Here is an 18791-nt window from a genome sequence, read left to right on the forward strand (position 1 = left end):
TGATAACAATCAATGTGTCAAAAATTGAGAAAAAGGGTCAAGCCATTCTAAAAAATACTGAGCCCAAAATTTCTCTGAAAAGCTTTCCTCTACGGAATGTTCATGTTTACGACTTATCTAAATTTGTCTTCAATTACAATTCAATGAAAAATAGGAAATTACGGAAACTGAAAAAGAAACAATGGTTCATGAACTTTGTATTTCTTGAACAAATATCATTTGTAATATAAACAAAAGTAAACATGTTTAATATTTTATAATGTCCCCACGTACAATACAACCTATATCGTCCTTTGACTCACAATGAAATATGAAAAATGTTAATTGTTATCACATTTTATTCAACATACGGAGTAATAAGTTTAAAAAAGAAGCATGTTAATATCATAAAATATAACAACAATTAAGCATTGTGTACAAATTTAAGAAAAAGAATGGAGCCATTTTGAAAAAGACCAGCTCGAAATTCCTCTGGTCAATTTTTCTCTGCAAAGTATTTCATTTTTACGATTTACGGTAAAATTGGTCTAATAACATTTCTAGAGCGTGTACATGCCCTTGCGTATCGAAGTAAATGAGAGCCAAAAGCTTTAAATGGAGGTGATGAAGGTATGTTGCTACATAAGTAAGGAAAGGTTAGGTTACCATCAATGTGCCTTTCCAATAAAAAATTGAAACAGATGACGCAGACTCTGTGGTATCTTTTTAATTGAACTTGGGATATATCGAGTCGACGTAAGTATGGAAGTAACAATTGTTAATTGATAGTACGTTGTGGCCATAACTGAATGTTAAGTGAAAGAACACGACGAGCGATTTTTTTTTCACGTACAAGTTTTTAAATAAATTCTACTTCATATTAATACAAAAATAGGTTTAACTCCAAGGTCAAGGTCGAAGGGGCAAATAACTTATACCAATTTTAAAGCAAGTTACTTCAAAGTCAAAATTAATTTCTGTTGTATAGGTCATTGTTCCTAATGAGGCTTTGGAAGTTCCATAATTGGTGCTGGTATTTGTTTGTTAATGTAATCTTGACCTGTGAAATAAATACGATATATAAAGAATACATATTCTAGATGCTGGTTTTTTATTGTACAAAAGCATTGAATGCTACATAGTTTTGGGCAACTTCTTACACTTTTAACTGAAAACCATAACATTTTAACTAATGCAAAAAAACCCACTACATATCTTCACAATCCAGCAAATGACTCTATGAGCTAGTACATGTACACATGGTCTGAGATCGATTAAGGATATCTAAACTTTAGCTCCGCGGTCGTCTTTTGATGGACTATATAATGACATTGTTTTTTTAATGCACGTGGTCACTATGACACAGCATCCACCCTAACCTTTAACTGTTATAATTTGTAAAAAAAAAAAAAATTCCTTTTGCGGGTGGTAAAGCTTTGACACGTCTTAAAGTCTGTTGTAACAGTTGTCCGTCAATTTGGGAAATTGCGATCTATGAACACTGTGCCGGATAATTATGCCAGTGCCTAGGTGGCATTTTTGCACCCGTCTAAGCTGTATCGTAAAATTCAAAAATGCCATATGATAGACCATTGCTCTATGCACCCAATTTTTAGTAGAAGACCACAAAGCATATATTTATCACCTTTAAAAATGTTGATAGTGATACTCTAGGTATTTTAAAGTATTTTTTAAATAGTTTTTTCGTGCTTTTGTAAAATGATTTATAAAAAGTTCACTATCAACAAATTAAAAGAAAATCGTTTGTTAAATGACGGATATTTCCTTCAGACACATGGAAAAAACCCAATAACATTAAAAAATATCTTAATTGCAAAATTTTGAGTATTTCGCCAAAACATAATTTTCATATCTTCCTCCTCAGTCGAAAACCATCTGAAAAAGCTGCTTGATCTTAGTAGAAAATGAATTTTAATAAATGTGACATAAAAAATTGAGTATAAATTATTACACAATTAACACACAAAAAAAAAATAAAACTTTATTTGGTATGAAAGTTCCTCAGATAACGGTTATATTTCCTTAATCCTCAAGGCCTAAACACCTTAGAAACTGTCCTTATTTCTGAGTTGAAGAACATTTCATCATATAATAAGGCAAATATAAGATAACATATTCGCTTTCAGTGATATGGGACATCTCCATGTTCTGAAGTACTATTTATCGAAATAAACAAAATCGAGCGTAATTCTATACAGTAAATACTTTCTATCCCAAAATTGTCGTCGCATTGCGTTGCACAGTGGGTTAGTGGTTACACTAACAATCTGAAAGGCATGAGTTGGAATCCACATTTCAACCAAATTAATTCGACAGTTGTTCCATACCACTAAGAGGAAAACTAATTAATAGCCTAAGGATCTGTGTATCCCAGCCTGAAAATAATATATCTACATGAATGATATACATATTAAAGTTTTCCAATCATCAAATCAAATCTATTCAAACTTAAGATCCTCCACACACCTGGGGAAAGTTCTGCATACAAACCTGAACTTCTAAATTACTTAAAGATATGGATTTCTAGCATGTGTTTGGCTTTAAAAAGGCAGGAAAAAAAATTATTCGAGAAAATTCATTCTTTAAAATTGTAATATTCTCATGGAAAAATTCCCTGCGGTAATCGAACTTGGAACATGAAAGTTCGTAAATTGAAGCTACACGTATTGTGCAACGGAGATACTCAACAGACTTTGGCGATATAGACTGTTTCACAATGCCTACAAATCGCCATGTGACGCACTGACTGCAAGTAGAAGTCACGAGATGTCGAGGATTCTGATCAAAATTTGTAAAAGAGTGATTCCCATACAATTAGCCCCAGTTTGAATCAGCAAGTACCGGAAGTACATGCCTCCCAATTTACTTTTTGCCTACTGCGTTATCAGCAAATGGTGTATAGAGCAACCTTAAAGAGTTTATAACCACATTTCATGTTAAGGTATCTCGCCTGTCACGAGAGATATTTAACTTTGAAAAAAAAAATTCCTACAGGAAAATAAGTTATCACTTATGAAAAAAATGTTCCTATAGCATATTTGGATTTTCCTATGGGGAAAAAATTCCTATAGGAATTTAAATTTCGGTAGGATTTAAACAAAACACCCATAGGATTTTAATATTTGATAGGAGATTTATGTTTCTATATGAATACTTCCTGTATGAATCAAATTCCTACAGGAAATTCTTTTCTCCTTTAGGAAATACAATTCCTATAGGAGTTTAAGAAAATATTTACTCTAAATTATAATTCCCTACGGGATATTAATTGTTAAAAGTTATTTTTCGCCTTTTGGGTGAGACACACTAAAATCAAAAGTGGATATATTCTCTCTAGAAAAGGGTCTATCATTTGGTATATATGGATTTAACGAAACTGCATCTTAGGCGGGTGCAAAATTGTCATCTTGTCACTGGTATAATTATCCGGCACAGCGTTTGTGGTTACTGTGTAGATCGGAAACGGGTCCTGTGTATATCGGAAACGGGTCAGATAAAACGCATACTCGATGACAATTTAGATATTTTATTTTTCATCAAAAATGTTCATGCTGTAAATTTATATGCACAACTTAATTAATCATTTTAAGTTTTAAATACACTTCAACTAACGTTATGTTGAATGCAACATTCTACTTTGTGTTAAAATGCTCACACGCCCTTAAGGCAAAATTTCGTTATATTGTCTTTTAGGTAGACAAATCAACCACTTGCGATGCATGCCTATAGCTGCGGTAATCTCTGCATGGAAAGGTTGTAAAGTTTGTAGAACTTTTGTTTTGATAACCATCGTACATGTATCTTCCAATTTTTATTGCGGCAAACTTGTGTTTACTCTTCTGTATATCAAAAAATACAAAAAAGTGTACGTTTCTTGATACAATTTTTAAATTTATTACAGAAGAAAAATCCTTACAGCAGTGTTTAGATTTTATCGAGACATACACAAATCATGGTGGTCCCTTGTCTGAAATGGATGAAAAACAAAATACCCCTCTCATGCTGTTTCTGAGTTCCAGCCTTTTACCATCTTCATTTGATGATCAAATGTATACTGATGCAATAATTGATAAGCTTACGATCAATAGAACTATAGTAAACAAAACTAACTTAAACGGAGTTACACCTTTAATAAAAGCAGTCTCAGTCGGAGATAATTATTGCATAAAGAAACTTTGGGACAAAGGTGCAAAAATCAATATCAAAGACAGACAAGGAAATTCACTCCTTCATCTGAGCACATTAAGTGGTGAGTTAAATGAAATTTTGTAATTTAAAATTACCGCGACTATTTGTTAGCGTTAACTTCTTAAAACATTAACAAATAATCATTAATTTTGAATTTTGATGCATTTAGTTTCCTAGGTTAAGGCCAAAATTTTAGGGCCTTTTGTGGTCTTGTATCTAGATTACATGTATATATCCTAGATATCTTTTTCTTTAAGGGTTTGTTCTAAAAATTAAATGTTAGTAATAAATTGTGTTAACCTTATTTTTGTTTGTAGTTTATTACTATAGTTTTTGTTCTTTTTTTCAGCAAAACATAGTTCCAGCATTTTTGAAATTATGTCATTTCTTCTTGACAATGGAGCTTGTGTTCATATCAATTCAAAAAATAGATTAGAAGAAACCCCTCTTTATTTAACACTAGAAAGAGTTTCAAACTCTACTGAACGCTTCAACTGTGTCAAATTATTACTCAAGAGTGGAGCAAATTCAAACACCGGATGTGGCGAAAAAAGTCCATTAGGAAAAGCAGTTGAAATCCAAGATGTTACGTCAGCTAACCTTCTTTTGCAACATGGCGCTAAACTACAGCTTGATCAAGGATATCGTCGATCCTCGTTGCATTTGCATAGATTATTCAGATGGCGAAACTCAAAGGGTGTATATATATATATATATATATATATATATATATATATATATATATATATATATATATATATATATATATTGTTTCTGTTAAGTCTGTAGTTACATTTATCAACATGAAATACACACACAAAAAAGGGGTTTTAATATGAATTATTGCATTTTTTTTAAATCCATCTTTCTAAAAACTTCATTTGTTTAAAAGATATAAAGAAATTGTAGAAATATGATTATTGTATTTTCAATGGTGTGCCATGACAAATATTGTCATATTGAAATATGGCATTGAAAAAAAAACCAAATGCAAAAGATTTTTTTTCTTTTTTCATTTAAATGAATTTTGTTATTTATCAATATAACAATTGATATATTCTTGCTTTTAGATCAACAACAAGATATTCCATTGTTTTTCATTCTTCTAAATGAAAGGAAAAGCAATATTTATAATACAATCGATGGAACACCAATATTGCATTTACTTGTCTCAACATCTGAACAACCAGACTTAATTAAAACAATTATTAATTTGGGTGCCGACGTTAACACAGAGGATAATTCTGGATTTTCGGCATTGTATGTTCTTTCTTCAAACTATACGCTAGGTAAGCTAAATGTTCAGTTTGTTTTACAGTTTATAAATATTTTCTCTGACTACGAAAAAATAACAAAAACTATATGCATTGTCTTGAAATTCTGTATTCAATAAATACTCATCTTTACCTGTTTTTCATTTATTAAAACTTAAACAAAAATATCAGGTTCCTCTTCTTTTCTTTCTCAAATATATTGCACTTTTGCAGCTGAAATCCAAGATCAATGGCAACATGTAGTATTGATTCTTAAAAAAAATAACTATTTCATTTTAAGACAATGAACAATTATACATGTACAATATAAGTTTACAATTCATCTAATAGAATTTGTATTTGTAAAATACGCAGTACGTTATTATGCTATAAGGTATATATGCTAAAATTTCACATTTTTCTCCTATAAATTTAGTTCCATGGGTAAGGATGATCTGTCGCAAATAAATAATTGAAGAACGAATTATTGGTCGAAAACAATACTTAATGATTCAATAAATGAACATTTAACAAACTTCATAGTTAAGACCCCATCTGTTTGACTTCATTTCTATTTCTGAGACGCGAACAAAAACACCTTGAACATAATAATACAGGTACAAATTAAAGGAACAATTTCGTGATGTTTGTAATGTTATATGTAGTGATAACAGCATAGGCAGTACGTTTTTATGCTTTAAGGTATATATGCTAAAATTTCACATTTTTCTCCTATAAATTTAGTTCCATGGGTAAGGATGATCTGTCGCAAATAAATAATTGAAGAACGAATTATTGGTCGAAAATAATACTTAATGATTCAATAAATGCACATTTAACAAACTTCATAGTTAAGACCCCATCTGTTTGACTTTATTTCTATTTCTGAGACGCGAACAAAAACACCTTGAACATAATAATAAAGGTACAAATTAAAGAAACAATTTCGTGAGGTTTGTAATGTTATATGTAGTGATAACAGCATATCATTATTTAAATTGTCAGCGTTTGCTTTTTAATTGACCGGGTTTTCCAACGGAAAAATCCGGTTATTAAAATGGTGAAAATGGCGGGCGGGCAGGCGGTACCCTCATTGTACGGATAACTCCTCCTACAGTTTTCAAGATAGGAAGTTGTTCTTTTGCAGATTAATTGCACATATATCAGAGGTGTGCATATTGCTAGGATTTTATTTTCAATAATTTATGAAAAAAATACCAGCTTGGAACTTAGTCATTTTTTGGCAAAATATTGCATATACATGTAGGGTACCCTCATTAAACGGATAACTCCGTCTACAGTTTTCAAGATAGGAAGTTGTTCTTTTGCAGATTAATTGCACATATATCAGAAGTATGCATATTGCTAGGATAATGATTTCTGATTATTTATGAAAAAAATACCAGCTTTTGAACTTAGTCATTTTTTGGCAAAATATTGCATATAGGGTACCCTCATTGTACGGATAACTCCTCCTACAGTTTTCAAGATATGAAATTGTTCTTTTGCAGATCAATTGTACATATATTTGAGGTGTGCATATTGCTAGGATTTTGATATCCAATAATTTATGGGAAAAAATACCAGCTTTTGAACTTAGTCATTTTTTGGCAAAATATTGTATATAGGGTTTCCTCATTGTACGGATAACTCCTCCTACAGTTTTCAAGATATGAAATTGTTCTTTTGCAGATCAATTGTACATATATTTGAGGTGTGCATATTGCTAGGATTTTGATATTCAATAATTTATGGAAAAAAATACCAGCTTTTGAACTTAGTCATTTTTTGGCAAAATATTGTATATAGGGTACCATCATTGTACGGATAACTCCTCCTACAGTTTTCAAGATAGGAAGTTGTTCTTTTGCAGATCAATTGTACATATATCAGAGGTGTGCATATTGCTAGGATTTTGATTTCTGATTATTTATTTTTAAAAAAACAGATTTTGAACTTTTTTGGCAAAATATTGCATATAGGGTACACCATTTCACTTGATACGGGTTGACATGGATTATGGATAACAGGTTGACATGGATTATGGATACAGTTCACATGAATGAAAACCCGGTTTGCTGTCACATTGACAGCTTTTCACTTGTTAATAATTAATTTAAGCAAGTTTAACTAAAGATACATAAATGTATGTGTTATGTTATTATTTAAAGGCAATGTTTTTGTAGATAAAAGAACAGCAGCTATAGGCAAAGTTCTTCTTGAAAACGGAGCGAATCCCAACCAAGGATGTATTTTATCCCAAGTTTTGAGCAATGCTCGTCATAATGATCATAGCAAATCTTTGATCAAAAACCTTTTGGATTACGGAGCCAATCCAGATTTATATAGAGGGCAACGACCTAATATAATACAAGCAGTCAAGAATACAGGCACAGAAGTAGTTGTACAGCTATTGGAAAAAGGCGTCAATGTGAATGCAATGGACGAGGAAAAGAACACATGTTTACACTGGGCAATATCATCAGGTGATAATTTTAATACTATTGAGGCACAGTGTTTCTTGCGAATATAAGTACACTTTTCTGATAAAACAAATTAATCAGACATCTATAGTTTTCATCATTATTGTCTTTCGCATATACATTGTATTTCCTTACATTGCAATATATTTTTTGTTAATATATATAAAAAATAAATCATGTTTGGGTAAGTTTTTTTTTGAATGGGCGATCATTTTTTATCAGGAAAAGAGTTATATTTTAAAACTGAAACTGGAGGAGTGTATTTAAAACATATTCCCAAGAACAACTGCGCCAATACATGATACTGTAAAGCTAGTTATTTATGCAGGTTGTTGAGTACGCATTTTCTATGGTCAAACAATACGCGTTGGTTTTAAATACGCATTGTGTATCATTCTTTAGGACATAACCCAATTCAGCCAATCCAATGTCCTTTTTTCTCCCTAAGAATGCAGTCTTCGTGGTGATTTTTTTCTTCTTTTTCTCGAATACTAAAGAAGTTTTGATTGGTGTAAACTTTGAAAAGGGGCATTTCGTAAGTTCTTTAATGCGTTACTTTATGTGACCCCCCCCCCCAACACTTACACACATAGAAGAAAAGCTGTCCGTAATAGACACTATTTTAAATCACAATGAATTTGTGCAAGATTCACATATTTCTTTTCTTTTTGCAAAATAACTGTCACATTCCTTTGTTCCGGTGTAATGAAGAATAATGACCCCCGTAGAATAATGACCGGGGGTCATTTTTCGACGTAGAATAATGACCCCCCTAGCTGAAGAATAATTGGATTTTTCTGAAGAAAAAAGATCCAGGGGTTATTTTTCTTCATGTTCAACATGAAGAAAAATGACCCCCATAGAAAAATGACCCCCCCCCCCCGTATTGGTTACCCCGTAAATAAATTGCTGTATATAGTTTTTCATATCCGTAGCAAGCACACACAAAACACTCTTACATTGCCACAAATTGATTGTTAACAGTTACGTCACTTCTCTCGTCGACATACGGCGGGAAATGACGCAAATAAAGAAAAGATTCATACACAATGAGGATATTGTGTGATAGAACAATAATCATGAAAGAATAATTGTTGTAATAGTATAAGCAATATTCATTGGTGAATGAATTGTCAATCTTAGAATGATACATGTATATATCTTTATGGAAAAATACTAAGGGGGCAGGTATATGAATACTTTTTATTTACATTTCATGAGGAAAGTGATTTTTAAAAAATCATTTTGCGTTTGTTTTGTTTTCTTCTACGTAATACATGAACATCATAATCTAAACATTTGTTGTAATGTTGTATTTGTGATCATGAATAGAATTTATTCTTTTATAGCAAATGTGTGAAGAGTACCTGACTATAGTAAATCTTAATAGATAATAAACACTGATCGATTATAGTAAGAAAAGATTGTTTCTAAAAGCGTTGATAAAAGGAAAGGGCCTATGTTAGGGGTTTATTCCCCCCTTGATTTTGATCACACGATCTTTATTGTATCCAAAGTAATAGTGGAGATCCTCAATGCGAGTATAATTCATGAACAATATGAAGAATATAGAAGATGCGACGGCGAAGCGCGAAGATGCGAAGACGAAAGTGCTAAGTTGCGAAGGCGAAGAAGTGATACTACTATGATTTAACTATATTATAAATGAAACGCAGAAGTTGCTTCAGATGCAGAGCCAGACCTCCATTATCAAGGATGCTAAAGAAATCCCCTACCTCACTCAAACCTGCTTGATAGATAGATGTGGTTGTTATTAAATGATATAACATGATTCCTATGATATAGTATTGTATATGATATGAAACACTATTGTTTAAAAGGAGACAATATAATACCATATGTTATATTGTAAAACGTTATATGATACGATATAATATTGTATCATTTTTTTATATTTTATGATATGATATTGTATCATGATATTGTATCATGATATTGTTATGTATAGGATTGTATATTATGACACAATATTGTATTATATTATATTGTATTATTAATTAATTATTTAATCACATGATACTTTTACATTTTATATTGCAATATTTAATATTGCATCCTATGATATGATATTGTATATTCTATGATATTGTATCATACAATACAGTATAATATGATGTTGGTTTCTGTAATATAGAATTATATCAAATGAAATTGTATATATGATATTGTAATATTATAATATATCGTATCATACGATATTGTATAATATGATATTGGTTTATATGATAAATTATCATATTACATGAAATTGTATTGTATGATGCTGTAATATATATTATTGTATCATATGATACAATATGTTTAATATAATTGTATTATATAATATTTTTTTATCCAATGATATTGTATCATTTGATGTCATACAATGTTGTATCAAATTATATTGTATCATATAATACAATATCATATAATTTATCAAATATGATACAGTATCAAACATTACAATATCATACTATATTATACAATATAACAACATATGTTTCAATGTTATGATGTATTATTGCAATATGAGAATTGTTTCATATAATACTATATTGTATTATGTTTTATGATATTGTATTATTTAATCAAATACAATAATGTATAACACAATACAATGTCATATCATACGTTACAATATCATATCTCAGAATGTTTTACGGTATTTTATGGTATTATATGATATATATTGTAAGTATGATAGGATGCAATTTTTAATTTTATATCATTGTATTGATTAACATATGAACATATGATTATCATACAATTTTTTAACAGATGATATACGATATTGTGTCAAAACAGAATCCATGAATATCCAAGAGGATGCTTTTCATATAATATGATTAAGGTGGTCTCATAAAGGTAAGGCCTTATAAAGGTGATGCCTCGTCTCGGTGAGCTTTGTAATCTGCGATTACCTATGTTTTAAACTTGCGGAGCTCTTACGTTTAAGGGTTCTGAGGCATATTTTGGAAATTTTATTTTTATAAAATTAATAAAGTTAAATTATCCAGGGGGATAGGGTCCGGACCCCTCTCCCCTCTAACTGTTTGAAATTATTAATATTAAATTTCCCGGGGGGACGGACCCCCTCTCCCCCTCTAGATCCATGCATGAGCAAGGTGTGTCGCATAATGAAATTAGAATGTTACTGTGTTTGGTCCACGGTAAACAGACGGCTGGTAAGTGACATGAGTCTGCAAGTGCATATGTACAAATTATGGTGGACAATAAATTTTGTGTGGAGTAGATAATGATAGCTAGCACTGGTGAACATATATGTCAAATGTACACATTAAAATATTTTTAAACATTCATAGTAAGCGCGATGGCCTAGCGCATGCGTACCAATAATAGCCTGGATTAATCGGAAAAACTTGGCAAGTACGGTGCCTGCATTAAATTCTATTTAATCGACCGAGACTTGCTGAATGCAATAAAATAAGGCGACGGCGAAAGTGCGAAGATGCGAAGGCCAGAGTGCGAAGTTGGGAAGGAGCGTTAGTAGTATCGCCCCTTCGCCTTCGCACTTTAGGCATCACATCTTCGCGCTTCGTCGTCGCATCTTCGCACTTTTGCTCCTTCGCTTTCGCACTATCGCCTATGCAACTTCGCATCTTCGCCCTAAGGTCGAAGTGGCCCTATCGGAACACTATAGATATATGTAACTGTAATTGTTAAAGGGTTACGATTTTGGTCAAATTCTAATTTTCTGTTTTCATTATTTACAATGCTTGAGGAAAGCATTTCTACTGATCAAATGGAATTTGAGGGTCAATTGTAAAGCTATAAGCAACATACAGGGCTCACAATACTTTGTCATGTAAACAAGGCTCGTGCCCTGTTGTTGTTTACATAGGTTCAATATACCAGTAAAAAATCTTTTCAAGCTGATTTTCTATCGTCTTATTCATTGTAAGCATAAATAAACAGTTCCTTACGTTTAACACATTCATTAGGTCTAAAATTGGAATTTTCACTTCAACATTTAAAATGTAAACAAAAGCTTCGTTTACATAGCAAAGAATTGCAAGCTCTGTAACTTGCTTATAACTCAACGAATGACACTCAAATTTTGGTTGCCTATTGAAAAAGCATTGTGAACATTAAAATCGGAAAAATAATTTTTGACTAAAATCGTGACCATGCCCCTTTAAGATGACAACCATACCCCGATGCAATACGTTAATGTCTTGTTATAACGGAAGGATTTTTATTTTCTAAGATATACCCCTTCTTTCCCTTTAAGTTTATTTGAATATGAATTAAAATTTCTGTTACTTTCTGTAAACTGCAGCAGTAAAAATTACAATAGTGTAAAGACTATTTCACAAATAATAAAAAAAAATGTACTGAAAAACTTTAATCTAGAAGGTGGTCATTATTCTACAGGGGTCACTTTTCTTCATGTGGAGTGTGCTCATTTTTATGAAAATGACACTTATTCTTCAGGCAAAGGGGTCATTTTTCTACGAAGAATAATGACCGGGGGGTCATTATTCTACGTCGAAAAATGACCCCCGGTCATTATTCTACGGGGGTCATTATTCTTCATTACACCGGCATATGATAAATTTCCTCAATTTTTCTTGCAAACAGTAATTGTCATGAATAACAGATACCAGTGATGTTTTTAGGACTGTTTGGGCATGCATACAACGAAGCGGTGATATTTATAAAGAGAAAAAACGGCTTTTACGTGTATTTGGTTACCTCGTAGAGATTTAAGGCATATTTTTAATCATCTGTATAGATTGTACACCTTAACACAATCTCCACTCCACCCATTCTTCATGACGAAGATTTCTCTTCATATGATCTTACTATTACTAAGTTTTAATTTTTTTCCATTAGCGTATAACTACTGTAAACGCATAAATAACCTTAATACAGTGTCGATTTTTAAACAAATTTTTTAAAGTTTTGCAAGACTGCTTCTATGAAAACAATTAAATACCAATACATTACTGCACGCTTTTACAACCATGTTGATTTTTTTAATCGATGAAATAAAATGCGTTTCACTATTTGATTTGAATTTAAATAAATGTTTAAGATTTTTTCCGGTTTATCTGTGTACAATTTTCAACAATAAAGAGAACAAACGCTGCATTTATTTCGAAGCTGTATTAAAAATATTCATTAACAATGGATCATCGTCACTTTAGGAATTATAATTCGACTGTATTTCATTATGCATTTCAATCGGAGTATATTTGCCAACACTCCACTCACTTATTTAAAGTCTACTGTTTTCCAATGGAAGACTTTCTTGTCATTGTGCTGTTTTCCTCTATTATAGTGGTATTCTGTTTAAACAGAATACTTTATTATTGCTTCCTTTCTTTTCCCATATACTAATTATGATTTTCTGTAACATTTTCTTAAAAAATACTTCAGCTGATTTCAATTAAACCTTAAGATCAAACTAAACAAATAAAAAAAATTTGTATAAAAAAAAAAAAAAAGATTGATCGATCGATCAATTTTAGTCCTCGAGATATTTTATATTTTATTTGTTAAGCCTGTTTACGATTTTACTCAAATAGTATTTAAGGACGTTGTTTACTCAGGGTTTGGGTTCTCAAATCTAGATTGTTCAAAAGTTCAATAATAATAAGATAAAATTATGTTTTAAATACATAAAGTATTTATGAAATGAGTTATTATTCACAAATCATTCGATATTTTTACTATATTATGGAATTAGGCTCAAACAAAGTTTGACTTTTAGCAAAACAGAGGCAGTTTGGACCAAATTTTTCAGGTTTTGTTTTCCACTGAAGTAGTTTTGGTAGTACTAAAATATTTAAAGTTTTTTATTTCATTTGTAAGTCAACATAATTTTGCATATTTTCTGTTGGTTTTATCTCGCTTTTTCGTTTAGAAAATCGTATGGCACACACTACAAAAATATTGAAAAATGCTTAAAAATGATAAAAGACACCATTGATTTTTTTGTTATATTGAATCAAAAATTGGTAGGGATTTGAAAACTAATAGAGGAAATTCGGACTTGAATATTTATAGAATGTGAATAAAACCTAATGCTTTGTATCTATTTAATGTCACTATTTTCGTAAACTGTAATTCATTTGATAAAGAGTTTAGCAATTTGTATTATTTTCACAATTAAGAAAATCTCAATCATAGTGTAAAATTTGTAGGGGTTTTTCTTTAATTTTCCAAAAAATTTCAATGGCCATTAACTCAAAAAGTAGGTCATTGACCTACTGTCTACTGTTTGAAAGTGAGGAATAACACTTCCATGTAAGGTCTATAACACACAGTAGTGTGTTTTTCATTATCATCAGTGGAATTTTTTTCATTCTGAGTAAACGTCTTCCTTAAGATAGAACTTTCAAATTGTCAGTGATGGTAGGTAGTCTTCAGCTTTAGTGTCCCATGCATATCCAAACGTCTGGTTGTCATCGAAAGGACACATAAATTAAGAAAATTTAATTTTAAAAATATTTTTGTCGTTTTACTACAGAGACGCTAAAATAGATGTACAGTATATAATATAATTTTGAGATTTTGGGTTACAGAGTAAGGAAGCGAGAGTTCTCGTGGCGTATTGGTTAGAGTGGTAAACTTGTACCAAGGCGACTTTGGTTCAATATCCGTTTGCCAAATATATTTTTTTTCCTTTATTGTGTTTTGCTATATAATTTTATCTTTGAAATAATGTATTTTCCTCATTTCCGTTTTAATTATATGACAAATCACAATATTACGCGCTTTTTTCTCTAATATAGATATTTTTTTGACTGAAGTCTTTCGGAAGGGTAAAATAGAAATTAAAAATGTGTTACGAAACGATAAAAAAGAATACCTTTTGAAGGTGAATTAAAATGGAAGACCTCTCGTTGCTCACAACAAAATCGCGTCTAGTTTTTCTTATGTTAAGCTTTTGCCTGACATAAGTTAGATAGATTTAACACACTCTTTATATCTCTGTTTTTTTCTATGAAATAATTGTGTTTAAAAATGTTATTTGATTGCTTTTGCATGCAGAAATTTGAATGAATTTAATTATTCACAATATTTGATTATAAATTACAGAGCAAACTGGAGATCAGATTAGAACTGCGTCGCTTCTAATATCCCATCAAGTTATTCTAGACACAGAAAACAAATACAAACAAACAGCTTTATCGTTGGAAATTGAAAGGTTGGCAAACTGGACAACCCAATGGCCTTCAGACGGAGTTACAATCATTGACCTTTCACTCTTCAATATGCTGATTTGTGGAGGAAGAGAGTCATTAATTAAAACACTTACGATGAGGTATAGTTAAACTGCATGTCTTCAGTATTCTTTATTTAAGATTAGTTGGAAAGGATAGCAAGAAACATTTTCAATTTACTAGATTTATAAACATCGATTTGTAATTTTTGTCTTACATATTTTTTTTAGAGATACAAGTACTTCACCTTTGATAAAACTGATAAAAGCGGGCTTGTTGAAAACAGCAGTGACACTGATAACATGCGGATATGATTTAAGTCATGATGAAGAGTTTGGACAGTTTGATATTTCTAAATACGATTGGTCAACGGTTTACAAATACAGGCCATATAAACGAATAAATTACGAAAATGACGTATTGCTTCTAGAAGATGCCATTGCCGACTCTAAAAAAGAAGAAATACCAGCATTGGCACTCACATGCAGGAAAATGATTAGGCAACATTTGGCTTGTTGTTCCAAAGGAGCAGAATTTGAATCAAAGATAATGTCATTACCTCTTCCCCAAAAGATGAAATCATTCTTGTCTTTTCGAGAAAGCATTTTTGAGCAAGAAATAATCGAAATAATGGAAAGGTTGGTATTTGTTAAATTTATTTCATCCAATATCTACCAGAAATATCAAACATAAAGTCCGTTCAAATATAAAGCTTGTTCAACAGTTTAACTAGTTTGATTATATACATTTCTATGCACCTGTACTTTTAATTCTAAACTACTACACCTACAGTAACTGTTTTATATTTTGTATATACTAAAAACCAAGTAAGTTGTAAGAACTTGTGTTCTAACAATATGGTTATGTTTATACCATAAAAATATGTTTATATGTTCAAACCAAATATACTGTCAAAACAATGAAAGTATTTGATTTAATACTTTTTTTGAAAATTCTTTACAGTACCAATAGACAGAGCTATGACGATTCTGATGTAGACTATTATGTCGATTCCGATTATTACGATTATGATGATCATGAAGATTTCGGCTACTGTTATGATTCAGACGAGGGGAGCACAATTTACTGCTATTTTTAGACAAACAAAAGACCAACAGATTGAAATATGCCGCAAAAAATATTATTATATTAAAAATTAAACTGATTCGTGAAAAAATGTCGCGTTTCTGATACTTTACAGATCTAGCAAAAGAAATGACTTTGAAAAAATTGTTGACGTTATAGTTCACCTTAGCAAAGGATTAAATTGTTAACCATATTACCCGGACCAATACTTTGGCCTAAGAGAGGTTTAAATTTAAACAAAGAAATATATAGGGAAAACGTTCAAAACACGTTCTTGAGAACCACAACACTACATTTTGTAAGATTATTATGCAATCATGCTTAAATAGTGTGCATACTGAAATGTTTAACCGTTACCCCAAGACCAAAACTGGTGCCCCAGGATAGGTTTAAAGTTCTAAGTTCAAGTATGAGATAATCAAAATCAATGTGTAATATTATTATGTAAGGGTCCTTTAATAGTGTACTTATATATTCAGTAATGCTAAAACCCGATCACCAGACGAATACTGGGTTCCCAAGATATGTTTAAAGTTCATATAAATATATAGGAAAATGTTTAAAAATCTTATTCTCAAAATATGCAATATTAATGCTACGTTTAGTTAATTATATACTATATCTTCATATCAAGGTTTATTTTACCTTTTTTATATCTTTATTGCGTTGAGGCTTAATATGGTAAAAAGATTAACAAGTTAATGCATTTAACATATTTGGTCCACAAAGTAGGCTTCTTTTTGTGTACTGTTTAATGTATTATCAAATCTTGGAATACGTGAGAGTTTTAAAATACTTATAAACATTTTCATATCAAAACATTTTGAACTAAAATGATACAAGAATTATTGTTTAGCTAAGCGTGAATTAGTTGCTTATTAATATGCTTACATAAATATAACATGTCGTTAAGTAGCGTACGAGATATTAAATTTATAATTGGACCAAGAAATATGACTGTTCCAAATGTCTAAAAGTCAAATAATCATCTGATTAGAGAAATGTTCGTATAATATGATTCTCCGCTACCTATTACCTTTTAAACGTCACCTTTTTACATTACCGCTATGCATTTCAATTGTAATGTAATGTTTTAAATTAATATTAATGAGACAAATTAATGCTTAATGATTATATTTCTAAAATGTATGTAAATCCTCCTGAAGGCTTATTACGGGCCGCCGGAAGGTGGTCCGTTATTTGATACACATTTAAATATTGTTACTGCGTTTCTGCGGGACAGTTCTTTTTTAATAGCATTAATACTATGCTTATTTTTATGAATTTAAAGTAAATTTGCAGGTAGAAATATGTTTTATGCCTTTTAGAAAATATCACATATTTTTTGTTTTACTCATAAATGAAAATTAGGTCATACTTAGTAGATTGTCGTATTTGGCGCGTTTTTATCGAGACTATAATCTATTCGGAAAATTTCGGAGTTTTTCATTTTTTTCAAAACAATGCATCTGGATCGGTATGCGGGACATACTAAAGACCTGAATGTCATTAAATTTTATATAAATGATATATTTGAATTTCTATGTGCCGTGTGTATTTATTATATTTCCATGTAAAATGTGGTAGAAAATATCATGAAATGACATTTATTTTTATATCAATTATTTACGCAAGAATATGACAGAAATGAAAATTTGAATTGACTGGAAAATTTGAACTTATCCATTTTTATTTTATCATGAGGTCCCTTGAAATCATATATTAAATTAATGCATTAAGTTTTCATTCAATACTATGCAACAACAAAAAACCCAAAATGGTTAACCGTTTGAAATTCATAATCTCCAAGAGAAAAATGATGAGTTGAACTTTGTATTAGAGTAATGTACAAATCATGCAGTGTGTTCTCCATTACTTCATACTATGACAATGATCATACAATTTCCGTTAGAAATGCTTACAGTAACGAAATCGATTCTTTATGATAATAGTAAAATGTTAAACTTCAATCTCAGATGGAGAGAACTAATATAGGCTAGTATTGCCTGCTGTTCAATCCAGATTCATTTATATACTTATATGTATATTTTTGAATAAAATATTTCTTAAACTAACTTCAAAACAAGTTGCTGAAAGTATATTAAAATTTACCATAAAAATTAGTACAACCAACTCTTATTTTCTTCTTTGTGGTGTGTTTTTATGTAAACAATCAATGATTCATACAACAATTATATTTTTTGCGGCCCATTTGACGCTTGCGTCAATATGATTTCTTGTTCTTTATGTTATAGACCATTAAATCGCTTCCTGATATTTTGCGAAATCAAATGTTGCTTTTTGATTATTCATTATCTGTCATATTTTTTTGCTGTTTGAGTAGAATAAAGTTAAGCTTCAATGGATACAAGTGTTTTGATATATAATTGAGTACAGTTCTCTTATGATAGACAAAGGAAACAAAGAGTTTTACAAATAAAGTTATTTCAGAGGAGTTGCGATATGAATTTTAACATTAAGAGATAGAATCATTGATATAAACACATAATAAAAATGAAATATATTTTAAATTTCTTCGATACTCAATCTCAAATTATTTTTTCATTATCAAAATGTTATTTATCCTT

The 18791-nt window shown here is 30.6% G+C and overlaps 1 protein-coding gene across 3 annotated transcripts in view; it reads left to right on the forward strand.

Moving 5' to 3' along the window:
- LOC105340984 (uncharacterized) overlaps positions 1–18552 on the forward strand; it is a 56076-nt gene extending 37524 nt beyond the window's left edge. Inside the window, exons 19-26 of one of the 3 annotated variants that reach the window (XM_066066272.1) lie at positions 3694–3753; positions 3902–4249; positions 4538–4885; positions 5259–5477; positions 7628–7927; positions 14993–15218; positions 15348–15755; positions 16081–18552. In XM_066066272.1, the coding sequence (XP_065922344.1) occupies positions 3694–3753; positions 3902–4249; positions 4538–4885; positions 5259–5477; positions 7628–7927; positions 14993–15218; positions 15348–15755; positions 16081–16216 (2045 nt within the window). In that variant the 3' untranslated portion in view covers positions 16217–18552. Of the gene's footprint in view, positions 1–3693; positions 3762–3901; positions 4250–4537; positions 4886–5258; positions 5478–7627; positions 7928–14992; positions 15219–15347; positions 15756–16080 lie in introns of those variants that run through there. The other 2 variants (XM_066066273.1, XM_066066274.1) reach the window with 2 other exon arrangements.
- Positions 18553–18791: the final 239 nt, after the last annotated feature.

The sequence above is a fragment of the Magallana gigas genome, chromosome 7, assembly GCF_963853765.1.
Source record: "Magallana gigas chromosome 7, xbMagGiga1.1, whole genome shotgun sequence".
Classification (NCBI taxonomy): Eukaryota; Metazoa; Mollusca; class Bivalvia; order Ostreida; family Ostreidae; genus Magallana; species Magallana gigas.